General features: G+C 38.4%; 1 protein-coding gene across 20 annotated transcripts in view; it reads left to right on the top strand.

Annotated features, from left to right (window-relative positions):
- Positions 1-16813, top strand: part of HDAC9 (histone deacetylase 9) — a 1001951-nt gene that overhangs the window by 572027 nt on the left and 413111 nt on the right. For 14 of the 20 annotated variants that reach the window (XM_068550536.1, XM_068550537.1, XM_068550539.1 and 11 more), the window contains 2 exons: positions 10427-10558; positions 15740-15855. In XM_068550536.1, the coding sequence (XP_068406637.1) occupies positions 10427-10558; positions 15740-15855 (248 nt within the window). The remainder of the gene's footprint in view (positions 1-10426; positions 10559-15739; positions 15856-16813) is intronic. The other 6 variants (XM_068550546.1, XM_068550545.1, XM_068550555.1 and 3 more) reach the window with 1 other exon arrangement.

Raw genomic sequence — 16813 nt, 5'->3', positions numbered from 1 at the left:
CATTTTATTGGCAAGAAGTTGCTTGTAGTAATCTCTCATGGACCTATGTATTTCTGCAGTGTCAGTTGTTACTTCTCCTTTTTCATTTCTAATTCTATTGATTTGAGTCTTCTCCCTTTTTTTCTTGATGAGTCTGGCTAATGGTTTATCAATTTGTTTATCTTCTCAAAGAACCAGCTTTTAGTTTCATTGATCTTTGCTATTGATTCCTTCATTTCTTTTTCATTTATTTCTGATCTGATATTTATGATTTCTTTCCTTCTGCTAACTTGGTGGTTTTTTTTGTTGTTCTTTCTCTAATTGCTTTAGGTGTAAGTTTAGGTTGTTTATTTGAGATGGTTTTTGTTTCCTGAGGTAGGATTGTATTACTCTAAACTTCCCTCTTAGAACTGCTTTTGCTGCATCCCATAGGTTTTGGGTTGTCGTGTTTTCATTGTCATTTGTTTCTTGGTATCTTTTGATTTCTGAAGTGATCTCTTGGTTATTTAGTAGTGTATTGTTTAGCCTCCATGTGTTTGTATTTTTTACAGATTTTTTTCCTGTAATTGATATCTAGCCTCATAGCATTGTGGTCAGAAAAGATACTTGATACAATTTCAATTTTCTTAAATTTACCAAGGCTTGATTTGTGACCCAAGATATGATCTATCCTGGAGAATGTTCCGTAAGCACTTGAGAAGAAAGTGTATTCTGTTGTTTTTGGATGGAATGTCCTATAAATATCAATTAAGGCCATCTTGTTTAATGTATCATTTAAAGCTTGTGTTTCCTTATTTATTTTCATTTTGGATGATCTGTCCATTGGTGAAAGTGGGGTAAGTCCCCTACTATGATTGTGTTACTGTCGATTCCCCATTTTATGTCTGTTAGCATTTGCCTTACATATTGACGTGCTCCTATGTTGGGTTCATAAATATTTACAATTGTTATATCTTCTACTTGGGTTGATCCCTTGATCATTATGTAGTGTCCTTCTTTGTCTCTTTTAATAGGCTTTATTTTAAAGTCTATTTTGTCTGATATGAGAATTGCTACTCCAGCTTTCTTTTGATTTCCATTTGCATGGAATATCTTTTTCCATCCCCTCACTTTCAGTCTGGATGTGTCCCTAGGTCTGAAGTGGGTCTCTTGTCGACAGCATATATATAGGTCTTGTTTTTGTATCCATTCAGCCAGTCTGTGTCTTTTGGTTGGAGCATTTAATCCATTTACATTTAAGGTAGTTATCGATATATATGTTCCTATTACCATTTTCTTAATTGTTTTGGGTTTGTTATTGTGGGTATTTTCCTTCTCTTATGTTTCCTGCCTAGAGAAGTTCCTTTAGGATTTGTTGTAAAGCTGGTTTGGTGGTGTTGAATTCTCTTACCTTTTGCTTTTCTGTAAAGGTTGTAATAACTCGGTTGAATCTGAATGAGATCCTTGCTGGGTAGAGTAATCTTGGTTGTAGGTTTTTCCCTCTCATCACTTTAAATATGTCCTGCGCCTCCCTTCTGGCTTGCAGAGTTTCTGCTGAAAGATCAGCTGTTAACCTTATGGGGATTCCCTTGTATGCTATTTATTGTTTTTCCCTTGCTGCTTTTAATATTTTTTCTTTGTATTTAATTTTTGTTAGTTTGATTAATATGTGTCTTGGGGTGTTTCTCCTTGGATGTATCCTGTATGGGACTCTCTGCACTTCCTGGACTTAATTGACTATTTCCTTTCCCATATTAGGGAAGTTTTCAAGTATAATCTCTTCAAATATCTTCTCAGTCCCTTTCTTTTTCTCTTCTTCTTCTGGGACCCATATAATTCTAATGTTGGTGTGTTTAATGTTGTCCCAGAGGTCTCTGAGACTGTCCTCAATTCTTTTCATTCTTTTTCCTTTATTCTGCGCTGCAGTAGTTATTTCCACTATTTTATCTTCCATTTGTCCATTCTTCTGCCTCAGTTATTCTGCTATTGATTTCTTCTAGAGAATTTTTCATTTCATTTATTGTGCTGTTCATCATTGTTTGTTTTCTCTTTAGTTCTTCTAGGTCCTTGTTAAACGTTTCTTGTATTTTCTCCATTCTATTTCCAAGATTTTGGATCATCTTTACTATCATTACTCTGAATTCTTTTTCGGGTAGACTGCCTATTTCCTCTTCATTTGGTTGGTCTGGTGGGTTTTTACCTTGCTCCTTCATCTGCTGTGTGTTTCTCTGTCTTCTCATTTTGCTTAACTTACTCTGTTTGGCGTCTCCTTTTCGCGGGCTGCAGGTTTGTAGTCCCTGTTGTTTTTGGTGTCTGTCCTCAGTGGCTTCAGTGGGTTGTGTAGGCTTCCTGGTGGAGGGGACTAGTGCCTGTGTTCTGGTGGATGAGGCTGGATCTTGTCTTTCTGGTGGGCAGGTTCCCATCCGGTGGTGTGTTTTGGGGTTGTGTGACCTTATTATGATTTTAGTCCTCTCTGCTAAAAGGTGGGGTTGTGTTCCTGTCTTGCTAGGTCTTTGGCATAGGTTGTCCAGCACTGGAGCTTGCTGGTCGTTGAGTGGAGCTGGGTCTTAGCATTGAGATGGAGATCTCTGGGAGAGCTTTCGCCGTTTGACGTTACATGGAGCCGAGAGGTCTCTGGTGGGCCAATGTACTGAACTCGGCTCTCCCACATCAGAGGCACAGGCCTGACAGCCGGCCAGAGCACCAAGACCCTGTCAGCCACACGGCTCACAAGAAAAGGGAGAAAAAAAGAAAGAAACAAACAAACAAATTAAAAAAAAAAATAAAATAAAGTTATTAAATAAAAAATAATAATTGTTAAAAATAAAAATAATTAAAAAGTAATAAAAAAAAGAAAAGATCAACCAAACCAAAAAGCAAATCCACCAGTGATAACAAGTGCTAAAAACTATACTAAAAAAAAGAACAAAAAAAAACGGACAGACAGAATCCTAGGATAAATGGTAAAAGAAAAGCTATACAGACAAAATCACATGCAGAAGCATACACATACACACTCACAAAAAGAGAAAAAGGGAAAATATATATATTTCTTTGCTGCCAAAGTCCACCTTCTCAATTTGGGATGATTCGTTGTCTATTCAGGTATTCCACAGATGCAGAGTACATCAAGTTGATTGTGGAGATTCAATCCTCTGCTCCTGAGGCTGCTGGGAGAGATTTCCCTTTCTCTTCTTTGTTCGCACAGCTCCTGGGGTTCAGCTTTGTGTTTGGCCCCGCCTCTGCGTGTAGGTCGCCTGAGGGCATCTGTTTCCCGCCCAGACAGGACGGGGTTAAAGTAGCAGCTGGTTCGGGGGCTCTGGCAGAGGCCGGTGTGATGTTGCACCAGCCTGAGGCGCGCCGTGCGTTCTCCCTGGGAAGTTGTCCCTGGATCACAGGACCGTGGCAGTGGCGGGCTGCACAGGCTCCCGGGAGGGGAGGTGTGGATAGTGACCTGTGCTTGCACACAGGCTTCTTGGTGGCTGCAGGAGCAGCCTTAGCGTCTCATGCCCATCTCTGGGGTCCACGCTGATAGCCGCGGCTTCTGCCTGTCTCTGGAGCTCGTTTAGGCGGCGCTCTGAATCCCCTTTCCTCACGCACCAGGAAACAGTGGTCTCTTGCCTCTTCGGCAGCTCCATACTTTTTCCCAAACTCCCTCCCAGCTAGCTGTGGCGCACTAGCCCCTTCAGGCTGTGTTCACGCCGCCAACCCCAGTCCTCTCCCTGTGATCCGACCTCCAAAGCCCGAGCCTCAGCTCCCAGCCCCCACCCTCCCCGGCGGGTGAGCAGACAAGTCTCTCGGGCTGGTGAGTGCTGCTCGGCACCATCCTCTGTGCGGGAATCTCTCCGCTTTGCCCTCCGCACCCCTGTTGCTGCGCTCTCCTCCGTGGCTCCGAAGCTTCCCCCCGCCCCCGCCATCCCCCGTCTCCGCCCGCGAAGGGGCTTCTTAGTGTGTGGAAACCTTTCCTCCTTCACAGCTCCCTCCCAGAGGTGCAGGTCCCGTCCCTATTCTTTTGTCTCTGTTTTTTCTTTTTTCTTTTGCCCTACCCAGGTACATGGGGAGTTTCTTGCCTTTTGGGAGGTCTGAGGTCTTCTGCCAGCATTCAGTAGGTGTTCTGTGTGAGGTGTTCCACTTGTAGATGTATTTCTGATGTATTTGTGGGGAGGAAGGTGATCTCCATGTCTTACTCCTCTGCCATCTTGAAGGTCTCCCTCACTATATCTTTAGATCAACTAGATAAGAGAATTTACTTGTGTTCCCAAAGTGTCTTTTCATAATTGTAATGATCATTTGATTTAACAGTTCACACATGACAAGGAATACTACAGTGTTAGTGTAAAAGTGACTTGGACAGGAACTACTCCAGGAAACCTAATATTCAGAAAGGACATTCAAAATAGAGTGAATGGGTCATAGATTATACCTGCTTGGTTCTAAGTGACAGAGTGTCAGAATATGGCAGCTCCAAGGTAGCCCTGTGGGTGGGAAATAGCAGGGGAAATCCAGGAGAGAGGGAGGCTAGGTTGATAAACTGATAGATATCTAGTCCAGTAGAGAAGAATAGACAATGCCAGAGAAGGGATCTGACACTGGCTATGGAAGCTTGACCTTCAACTATGATTGTAGTGCTAAACATGGAGGTGGAATTGTTGAGTATCTTAAATATTCATTAATATTAAGATACATTTCTTAATCTAGTACTTAATCTTGATAGATCATTAATGATCTTAATTAATAATATCATTAATCATTACTCAATGGAAACATCTTTCTTTTCTCCTTATGATCATATCCAATGAGAATGAATAACTTCTTTATACCATGATACGTAGTTATTGAATTTTTGTCTAAATTACTGATGTAAAGAATATTCATAAGTTAAGATTAAAAATGAGCAGAAACAAAATGCACAAAGTAGGCAATCATTCTTAGTAAAACATGATGTATTTAAGACATAGAGTAAATAGAGTAGAAATTATAAACAGGCAAGTAAAAAAAGTGCAGAAAGTATGGAAAGTCAGTTATTAACCATAAAGTATTTTAAATACACTAAGTGAAATATCAGAAAAGGACCATCATTATTTTTGTTGTTGTTATAGATACTATTGCCCTAAGCAAAAGGAGTAAACCACTTTTAGCCTTCTATCCCTCTGCTTACGTTTCAATTTTATTCGTTTTGTTTTATTTTAATATAAGTTTCGTAGTCTTATATGTGGACACAATTAAACATTCGTTTATTCAACATCTCTCTATTGAACAACTTTTTTGTGATGGCCAGTTGAGCTGGAATTTCATTCTACCCCTTTAATCTTCCACCGTGATGTATCCATATATATCATCTACCGTAGATGACAAAATGATTCATGGAGATCAATAAACTCACCCAGGTTTGCTGGGTGTTAGTACATGAAAAAGTTAGCATTGAAATCTGAGTCTAGTTTGTTTGTGTCAGAGTCCCATTTGCTCCCGCAAAAGATAGTTTCCATGTTCGTATGTGTGTACACGTGCAAAAATGACACCTCCACACTCAAATACATGCTCAACACACCAATCTCTTAGAGAAATGACAAGTCTGGGCCTTGTCACTTACTGTGCCTTAGAATCCTAATTTTTTAACTTGTGCTTCTTCTACCTAACTTTTCTATTTCTTTCCCATTGTTTATTTTCATACCCACTGATACCTAAGTTCATTCTGCACCATGGAGATCAGTATGAGAGGAAAGATTCAAATATATTTAACTCATAAGGCATTCTTCACATGTTTTCTGTTTCCTTCATTCACTTTTTTTTAAGTGAAAAGAGAAAAAGGTTTTAGTTCTCTCCTCTTTACCATTGTTTTCATTTAAATATTTATAATCAATTTTCTGTGCAGTGTTTTCATCTCAGCAAACAAAAGCATTCAGATGGGCACACATGCACTAAAAGCTTGCCTTCTGTTTTTGTGATTAATTGAGATGTAGAGAGTGATGGGTGTGGGGTAAAAATAGAAATGCAATTAGTGCAGCTAGGCATGAAATACATTCAAATACAAGCAGAATGTCTCCCCAGTTAGTGATCTCTTTCTGGGCTCTTGAGGATTTTCCTCCCATTAGTAAGTCACTGGAATGGAAATCTTCAGCCTTTGGGGATACCAGAGCATTAAACATGGAATTAACTCTTAACTGCAAACTGAGTCAGCTCAATAGGTCATTAATTCTACTGCTTGGGTATATATCATGCTGAGCTTTGGTGTGTGGGCTTCTGAAATGTTGGGAGTGAGTTTATAAAGCATTGCAAGGACTAAATGATGGTTATCTATCATTCCAACCTTTGCCTTCACCACTTAGATACTAATATATCTGGTGACTCAAAATCAGAATTGAAATGCAGGCAAAAGCTTTTGCTAAAACCAATGGATTTGGGCCTTTACTTAGAAAAGTTGTGTATTGTATATTTTGAGAAAATAAATTTATGTTGCACTTTATAGAATATGTGATTCCTAGGTTTTACAAAGCTGTGTCCTCAGTTGATAAAGATATCACCGTGCCTCAAATATTATCCTACCCCAAATTGAGACTCTTTCTGCATATCTTCATAACCAGTAGAAGTTGACTAGCTTTGCTTTGAATGTTTTAAAATAAATTTCTAAGTATAAAGTGTATTGAAATATTTAATATTTTAAGCCACCTATAGCACTCCCTGATTTCTGATAATATTTCTTTTCTTCCCATACTCTTTTACATCCTCTTTGAGAATCTCCAACAGATATTATTATCTCCTTTGATCATCCCAGTGTAGTACAGTTATTAACAACTTGCATTTACTGATTGCTTACCCAAGGTTTTTCACACTTGATGATACTGATGTTTGGGTCCAGATAATTCTTTGCTGTGCGGGCCTATCCTGTGCATTGTAGGATGTTTAACAGCATCGCTGGCCTCTACCCACCACATTCCAGCAGCAACTCCCCATACTGACAATCAGAATATCTCCAGACATAGCCAAATGTCCCTTGGTGTCACAGTCTTTGCTGGTTGAGAACCACTGGTTTATCTTCTACTAGACATTATTTTGTTTGAGTCTACAATAACTTTGTAAAACATGAAGGACTGTGTTAATCAGAGTCTTGGCAGGAAACAGAACCTACACAATATGGGTCATAGACTTTTACGAAGGGACTGCTTACAACTGCTTAGGGATGTTGAGGCACCCAGAAAATAGCAACAGTGAGAAGCCAGGGCTAAAGAAGCAAGGAGAGGAAATAATGTTGCTGGAGTGCTGGGAAAGCTGAAGGTGTGGAGCAGAGCCCTCAAGAGGGAGATGAAATCAGGAAGGGACAAAGCTACACCTGGTGATGCAGCACTGTAGCAGAGAGAGCATAGGATACCTGGTCTCTCACTCCTTAATTCTTTGATCACTAGCCAGTCCTACCAATAGGTTGAGTCCAGATGAAATCCAACCAGCAAAGAACTGAGTGATGCAGTCCCAGGATTCGGTCCCATGAACTCAGAGAAAGAAGGAAATGGAATCTGTTGGAGCATATGGAGGGGAAAAAAAAAAAAAAAAACCTATCTCCATTTTAACACGAGAAACTGAGATTTAGAGATATAAAGTAATTCATCCAAAGCCAAATACCTAATGTGTGAAGTGAAGCGGGCATTTAAAGCATATCTATTTCACTCCATGCACTACAAAGGTATCTTCATTGCTTATTTGCATGAACGAGTGGACTGATAGTAGCTGAAAGATGCAAAACCAGGACCCAGTTCTCATTCCTATTCTAATGTTCACTTTTTTTTTAATGTTGTCACTGAAAGATATTTAAGAGCTGTATATCCAGCCCATTCTCATAGACATGTAGGAACAAAAGCTATCTGCCCACCTGTAAAAGCTTATGGAATTCTAGGTTTCATGTAGAATGTTTAAGTGGCATATGCTGATTTTCCAAGCTGTTGGCGCGTTTTCATCTTGATTGCAGAAACTCGGGCCCAGCTGGTGCAATGTGTTAGGAGCAGGAGGACTAGACTGGGAATCAGGGGCTCCGGGGCCCAGCCCTGGCTCTGTCATCCCTAGTGTAACACCCCCGCCACCAGCAGTAGCAGCAAGAATAAAAATTCCGTAAACCTTTTCTTCCGTTTTGCGTTCACCCAGATCTCCGCAGTTATTCTCAGGTATCTAATCCAGCGGCCACAGTTCTGTGAAGTAAGGAAGGTGTCAGAGTTTCATGTTTCACAAACGAGGAGGCAGGCTCAGATAGTACTAAAGTCTCGCTGAAAATCGCGTAGCTGGGAAGTGTGGTCCCAACTCCACATATTCCCGCTGAAAACACGGTGCCTTTTCTCCCCCGTCTTTGAAATGATGAATCAGTCAGTGCACTTCCCCTGGAGAGCCAGTCCGTAGTGTTGAATCTGTTAGGCTTCATCATAAAGTCATGTCTAGATTAAAGTCTGAGACTCTGTGATTTTTGTCCTAGGGTTATAAGCAAGGTGGCAGCAGATACCAATCTGGTTAGCACATAGGGATTCCTCATTTTTTCCTTTCTGGGTTTTAGATGGAATATATTTATTAACCTACAGCTTTTCAGAGACAAAATTGGTATTTTAAAGGCATTTAAAAATAAATATATACCAGGGGGCGGGGGTGGGGTGGAATCTAAGTAAATTAATACAGTTCCATTTTTTCCCCTTATTCATGCGTAAGTTGGATGCTAGTAATTCAGACTCAGCCTTCTCTACTAAGATAAAGTGAGTTGAAGGAAGCTCTGGACTCCTGGAAGGTCTGGCAAGAACCTTAATCCTTCCCCCAGACTGTTTCCCTTCTTTGCCTTAAGGTGGGAGGCCCAGGAAGTAAGACATTTCGGGTCTCTAGTCACTGAGCTTCTTGTACTCAGTCCTGATCTCTGCCCACCTCTCCTGCCCATTTTCTACTTTTACAATATTTTCAGCACCGCCTCTTTATTTTTACTTTTCCAGTATTTTCAGGCATAAAATCAGGTGTAAAACACAAAAAAATTAACTTTTTTATTTTACCTATCCAGTTCCAAGAAAATCTAAGATTCTCAGTCCAAGGTAGAGCTAAAGAAAAGGGGAAAAGAGAAGAACAAAGAAGAAAGTAAAGTATAGGATTTTGAAGTCAAAAACAAAAAATAAATAAATGAGTAATAAAAGATTGTATGTTCTACGTTTGATACTCTCTGTAGTTTGGCAGAATTATAAAATTCCTTCAAAGAAATCACTTTATCTGATCCAGAATTATAGCTACATTATAACATTGTATCTGATGTAGATGATTAGTAATGCTTTGGAAAAGCAGTTGTATAATTGTTATACTGTTCATACATAAAGAAAGGTGGAAGAGCAGTATTTTCAGTATTTAGAATAGAGTTGAGCTAGGTTACCTGGGTACAGATCCTGGCTTCATCCCTTTTTACTTTTGTGACCTTGGCAAGTTACTTTCCCTGTCTGGGTTTTGGTTTCTTCATTGATATATTCAAGGTGTAAATAGAATCTATCCCATATGGATTTTTATGGTTGAAGAAGTTAATATTGACAAAGCTTTTAGGACAGTAGTGGAACATAATAATCACTATGTGAACGTTAGTTGTCATCAGAAACATTGTTTCCCTAATCATCATCATCATCATCATTATCATCTCCACCAGCACCATCATAATCACCAATTTCTACTACAGAGTCAATCCAGTGTTTCCATTCTTCTAAAGTATAATCACTTAAAAACCTAATAAATAATGACTGATTATAGAGCATCGCTATTTAGGATAGTTCAACCAAAGAAATAGTAACGTATGTATGAATAATGTGCATTCATATTTTGCAACATATAACCTAACTCAGAACTTTAGTAATAAGACTTGGCCACCCTTCCTTTCTAATTGATTGTGTACTCACTGTATACAAAGGTTTATTCATAGTGATTCTACTTGGTTTTGTGTCGTTATACCGAGTATATTTTCCCAGGATTTCAGGTTCAAAACTACTGACAATGAAATATTTCAGGAGTCAGAATCAGACATAAATTATATGCTGCAGAGGTGTCTTCTTATTACCAGAAGTCAGCCTAGAGTCTCTAAAATCACATTAAGGTACTGTTTTTGTGGTTATTGAGTTTCACCCTTGAGAGAATTGAAAGGACTGACAATGAAGTGTAATAAATCTTACTCTGACCCAGACATACTCAGTCATTTAACTTCCCATTAACAATCCCAATTCTGCTACCTAAAATAAGTCAAAACATATTTTTTCTCCTTTTTCACTTTACATTTAGAGAAGTAGAAGAACATTTCACATATTTCATAAAAATAATTATGACATTTGTCTGTTTAATTTACAGTCAATGCCTTATTTACATGCGTGGGGTTTTACTTTGAGATGAGAAGGGACTATGAAACGGGTGAGCCGTTTTTTATACACAGGAGCGATTGGCTCTCCATTTTTTAATTTTTATCTATTTTCTTTGTCTCAATCCCCAGCCTCTGAGCCCAACTTGAAGGTGCGGTCCAGGTTAAAACAGAAAGTGGCAGAGAGGAGAAGCAGCCCCTTACTCAGGCGGAAGGATGGAAATGTTGTCACTTCATTCAAGAAGCGAATGTTTGAGGTGACAGGTAATTGAGGACTGGGCAGATATACACTAAAACATGCTGCTAGTAGGAATGAAAAAAAAAAAGTTTAGAAAAATATACCTGTTGTATATTAAAAGTTATTTTGAGGAGAAACATTTCTCGAAAGGAAATTATATTGAAAACTCACAAGTAGTTCAGTAAACCTTGCCATGCATTCACCAACTGTGTTAAACAGGAAATGAATGAAAAACAGAACTGTGTGTCAATAGGCATAACTAGGGAATGCCAAAGCTCACCTTAATCTTTTCAGAAACAAGCAGTCCATTTTGGGAATGCCAACCAGGAGAATATAACTTTTAATGAAATTTGATCAGAAATGCGCAGAGGGAGGTCCAAGAAGAACACTTCCCCCATACTCAGACATGAATGTACAAAATACACCTGGGAAAATTAAACTACGTGGAACAGCAAAACCTTGACTTTTCAACAAATTTACAGAACTCATAAATGACTTTATGTGTTTACTAGTGAACTGGGACTTCTGGCAGGAGGGGGATATATTGCCTTTTATGAAGGGAAAGAAACTGTCATTTTCACTAGTCTCAAATGGAAGAGTTCTTATTTTTTTAGCTGCCTGGTTAGTAGTGGGGTGAACGGGTTAGGAAATTCAACCTGATGTCTTACAAAGCCCTCTAGTCCCATTTGTACCTGGTCTGAAATTGGAGAAGACATAGGGATACCAGAACCAAAAAGGCTAGCCAATACTGACTACTGTTTATCGAGTACCTACTTAGAGCTATGCATTGTATCTGGTCATTTCCTTTGGTTGCCATCAATAAAGAAATGGTAATCTACAACCATTTGTCTCCATCCCCAAGGAAAATTGTGCTTATACCAATATAGTCAGTTGGTATTATTTCTCCAAGATCAGATCTTATTCTTCACAAGTTTTAACAAATTATTTATTTTCTATATCTTCTTTGGTCATGATAGTGTCTAGTTTAGGGGGACAGCATGGAGAAGATTGCAGAGGTAGAGGCAGAGGTGGAAAAGTACAGAATACTAATGACACAGTGCTCTGACAGGCTACTAGGGCAAAAAAATGTTTAGTCTTCTATTCAGTCCTGACAGATTAATATGTTTATCTGAGGGAAAGTATTGGTGGGAAAATTTTTTCTTGAGAGATAAGAAATATTAAATAAACAATTACTTTACTAGAGTTTATTTTCCAATATCAAATATAATCACTAATTTTGACCAATTGAATTCTAAATTTAGAGTTATAGACTTTTTTTTGCCAAGAAACGTATATGTATTTTAGTGAGTAAAAATCTTAAGTAAGTTTTCATAATAGAGGTCCTTGGTGGGGTTGGGGAGTTGGGGAGTGAATCTGTTTTAATGAATGTAAGCAATAATGAACATATCAATTGTCTAATGTAAATGAAATATAGGTGATTTTTCTAATGGGAGAGAGTAGGTTCTCTTATAACAGAAAAACTTGAAAATAGAAAAACATATACATTACTTTCTTTGTTTTTTTTAGAATCTTATTGTTTAAGGTCATATTTATTAATCCCAATTTCTTTTCTATTTTCCTATTAATCTTTTTCTTGATCATAACTTTTTTCCCATGGTCACTTGCTCGTCCTTACCAAATTTCAGTGGAATTTAGCTCAATGCTTATCTGAGTAACAATTAATTCTCATTTGTAAGGGTTATGATTTGCTAGAGTTCTACTAAGATTTCTTTACTTGTGAAATGTCATAATTTTCTCTTTCTAATTTTGTGATGTAATAACTCCCCTTTTCAACTGAAGAAAAAAACATGCATTTGAAGAGACCTGTACATTTATTAGACACACATTGCTGATCAATAAGCTGGGACTCATGGATGCTTTGGTAGTTGTTTTTAACTGGTATGTTGCAGTTATTCTAAATGTCTTTGGAGGATCTGAACTACTGGACACACAGCTTTCTTTACCTGTACTCCTTCCCCTTTCTTTGCCAGATTTCATGTAATTAGGATGAGCTCTGTTTGGATCTTAATACTAATTATTTTTGCTATCGAGTCAGAGACCACCATAGCATCATAGCAGTTAAATTACCACTGCTTTTCTTTTTTCACCTCTACCTCTCTCTTCCCTGTTTCATAGGTTCAAGTGTTTGCTTTTTCCAAACCCATGCCACCTCTCTCTTCCCAGTAATTGACATGGGAACCACTTATCATCTTCCTCTTTTTCAAAGCCAAGAGTTTTCCGCCCCTCCCCACCCCCAAAGCCATGTTAATTTAAAAATCTAATATCCCTGTGACTGCAACGTCTTCTCCTCCACTCTTCCCTTCTCCACTGACCCCGTTTCATGAGCTGCTCTTATTCAAGCCCCAGCTGTGATATTATTTCTTCTCAGAGATTTTTGTCAGTGTTCCCGGAAAATCAGTTGCTACCTCCCCTCCCAGACCCTATCCAGCGTGATGCTGTAGAATCCTGTTGTAGGATTTGTTGTCTTGAATTCTAGTGCCTATCATAGTGATTTCTACATAAGGAAATACTTCTGTGTAAGTATCACATAAAATAATATAAATAACGTAATTTTAAATTGACAAGACAGAATGTTTAAAAGTAGTTTTCATTTTTATTTTTGTTTTTTTAAAGACAGGATACAGAAATGGGACTTTAATGAGAAGTCAGTGTGTAGTCATATAGGAAAGACAAGAGTTAGGAGTCCAGCGGAAGGAAACTCTTGAAGTATTTTTTTTAATGTGCATCTTCTTTGTTAAAAGAAAAGTAAACAAGAAAGAGGCAAATATAAAAGTAGACAAATCAAATGTAAGCAAGATATATAGACCGAAAGGTAGTGAGCAATATGTATTTAAGAATTTTATATCATTGACTTGAGGAAATCCCACAGTCGGTAGGTGGCAGGGTCAGAATTCTGTCACCAGTCTCACATTCTTTCCATTGGTACTGCACTTCTGAGTAGAGAAATATTTATAATAACAAGTTGAAAGTAATAGGTGTTCCAAGGGAGGGCAAGCAACTATAGCCTGAAAATTGGGAGCGTCCATTCACGGGTGACAGATGGTATGTGAGCCAGGCTTTGAGGATAGAGGTGGGATTGGACCTTCAATGAAGTAGGTGGAGGAAAAGGAGGATAAAAGAGCATGAAATGGGAAAGCGGCACATACGGAGAGTATGCGATTTAAATTTGACTGAGTGCAGAGTTCAGAAAGGGCAATAGTAGGAAATAATGTTAGGCTCCATTTTGGAACAGAGGAACGTAGTGAAAGTTGTCTTGCTGTGATCTATCTGGCAACAGTTTAAGGAAAGTTTGGAGAGACTGACTGCTGTAGCAACTCAGAAATACAGGAGACTTTTGCTATAGTCCATGAGAGAATAATGAGGGCTGAGGGATTAAGCTGAAATCATTGTAGTCAGAAGTAGATGAGAAATGATGTAAAGAACAAAACGAAATAATCTAGTAATTGATTAGATTTGGAGTAGGGAAGGGAATGAGAATGACTGTAAGGGTAGTGATAAACAGAGGTAAGCAGAGCACATTTAATACTGAAATACACTGAGTTTGATACACATATAAAAAGAGATGAAAAATGTCCAGTATTCCAAAGGGATTCAGGCTAGAAATTATGAGAAGGAAAGACAAGAAATAAAAGTTTTATGGGAGTGTTCTGCCTAAAAATGATAGTATGATGTCATAATTTTGAGTGATTTTGACAAGGGAAAGAGAAACAGGATAAGGCTACAAACTTCGGTGAATATCTACATTTAGGAATTGGTCGAAGGAGGAAAAGCCAGAGAGATGGAAAAACAAACATGGAAGTGGAGAATCTTCTTGTAGAAAGGATGAGGAGAATGAGAACTGTTTTGTCAAAAGCCTTCAAATTTCGGGGTGTTCAAGAGAACGACCGCAGTCCACAGTGAGCAAGCTAGATTGCCGGGTCTTGAAGAACAAGCACACTACTTCTCACAAGTTATTAGCATGCTTTCAGACTAGAGGGACAATTCCAGTGGAAAAGGAGGACCTGAAGATTCAAAATAATTGCTGGAGCAGAATTCTAAAGCAAGTGTTAAGGGGACTGGGTCATGGGTGAGGGTGATTGTGCCCACATTGGAGCGGAAAGCAGAAGAGAAATGCTTTCACTTTGACACGGGCAAGGAGAGTGTGGATAACAAAATCATGAGGTAGAAAGAAAAGTCACTGATAGAAATCATGTCAGAAGTTGTCAGTCTCTGAGAAGTGTGAGGCCAAGATCATTTGTGCAGAGCTGAGTAGACAAGGTATAAGGATGAGGCACCTAGAAAAATGTTCAAATGAATGAACTATGGAAGGTGATAGGGGATTGATTAGAGCTCAACAGATAATTTGCCAAGGCTTGATAAGATGGCCTCTCTTAGCTATATTTCTAGGAACTGAAAGTTTCTATTTCATTAATTAGATATTTTAGTAAGTGCATTACTTCCTTTGTAACTTGAAATGTGTGTGAATTTTATATCTGAAGATGACAGAGATGATCTATATTGTTGTTATCCAACTCTCGCTAAAATGAGTTTCTTGTTATATTGGTGTTTAAAATTGAACATATTAAATTTAGGCAACTTCTCAACTTCTGGAAAATAAGTTGGGTAGAGTTAAGGTTAGCCAATGTTGTACAAGGCCATCAATACAATATTGAGATTTTATCTTCTATTGTATTTTCTTCATACAACTTTGACTAAGATGTGCTGTAATAAGGTACAGCCTTAGTAAATTAAATAAAGAGCCATTTATAACATAGCATATAAGCAATTTTTCCACACACAACAGGAATGGCTCCAGGCCTCATTTGTTGATGGCATGTTTTTATGAATTATGCAAGTCCATCGTCTCTATTACTTTATTTTTTCGGTAGCACAAGAGCAAGTAAGAGAAGATTACATTCTTTTTTTTTACCCCCCTAATCAAAAGCTTCTACAATCCTCTCTAACTGGATATCTCTACTTCTGTAAAATTAATGAATACTACGTTGTATTTTTAGTGGTGAAAACAAAGCAAGAAACGTGGTATGGAAATTCAGAAATGTTCCAGAATTTTTCACAGTTCTTTTTACTTAGTCATTCACGTAGGGGAAGAAAAACAATGTTCGCTTCTGTATATTACTTAGAGTATAACTGCAGTTCATCTTTGTATGTTTTTCATGAGTGTATTCGTACTTGACAATGTTTTTCAGAATCCTCAGTCAGTAGCAGTTCTCCAGGGTCTGGCCCCAGTTCACCAAACAATGGGCCAACTGGTAATGTTACTGAAAATGAGACTTCGGTTTTGCCCCCTACTCCTCAGGCTGAGGTAAGACTCATTATTTTGGTTCTTGTAAAAGTTAATCCTCGATTAGCCCGCTAAAACGCAGTGATATTTCTGAATTGAAGTTTAAAGCCACCCGTTCTTAGTTATTTTTCTGATAGGTTTATAATGTGTGGAATTGAGTAAACTCAATCGGATTTACAAAGTTTGGATGACAGTCATGGTTTGAAAACACTGAGGTGTAATCCTCAAAGAAACCACTCTTAGTGATGCTGAGTATATACTTCCCAGCAGTTGTGCAACTCAAAAGTCCTTCTGCATGGTTCTTGGTTATCCTGATGGGAGTAGACCCATCAGTAAGTAAAACAACGTCATGCAAACCTCTCAGAAGAACAGTTGCCCAACACAAGTTAGGTGTTTTATCCAATTGACCTGAAGAGTAATGAGAAAACTGTTGAAGTATCATAGTTGAGGAACACAGAGCTCCACTAAGCAAACGTGTATTAAGGACCTACTGTGTGCCAGTCATTTTGCCTGGCAGTGGGGATATAAAGATAAATGATATATGAACTCTGTCCTTGAAAAATGAAAGATTAAAGGAAACTGGTCTGAAATAACACATGATTTTTTTTCTGACTGTATGCAGTCAACTTTAGTAACATTTGTTTTTTGGCACATGATTTATTGAAACCGGTGATACAACAATAGAGGAAAGTAAATTTGTGAGTCAGCAAGAATTTGTCTATGTAGTTTCTGTAGTAGGCTAAGCAAAGGCAACAGCCACTCCTGTGGAATCAGCTGTTTTGGAGTCACCATCAATCGACTGAAATTCTCAATATTTCTTTTCTGTCATTATAATGCCTCCTTACCGTGCACTGCTCTATGCAGGGGAAGCTGGTGTAGTAACTTCTCATATAAAACTGTGACATGCTTCTTCCATTGTGTTTTATAGAGTCATGATCCTTTGGGGCTGAAAGGGACTGATCAAATCTCTGATTCCTGA

Source organism: Eschrichtius robustus, chromosome 8, assembly GCF_028021215.1.
Source record: "Eschrichtius robustus isolate mEscRob2 chromosome 8, mEscRob2.pri, whole genome shotgun sequence".
Lineage (NCBI taxonomy): Eukaryota > Metazoa > Chordata > Mammalia > Artiodactyla > Eschrichtiidae > Eschrichtius > Eschrichtius robustus.
This window is presented reverse-complemented; position numbering and strand designations above follow the sequence as displayed.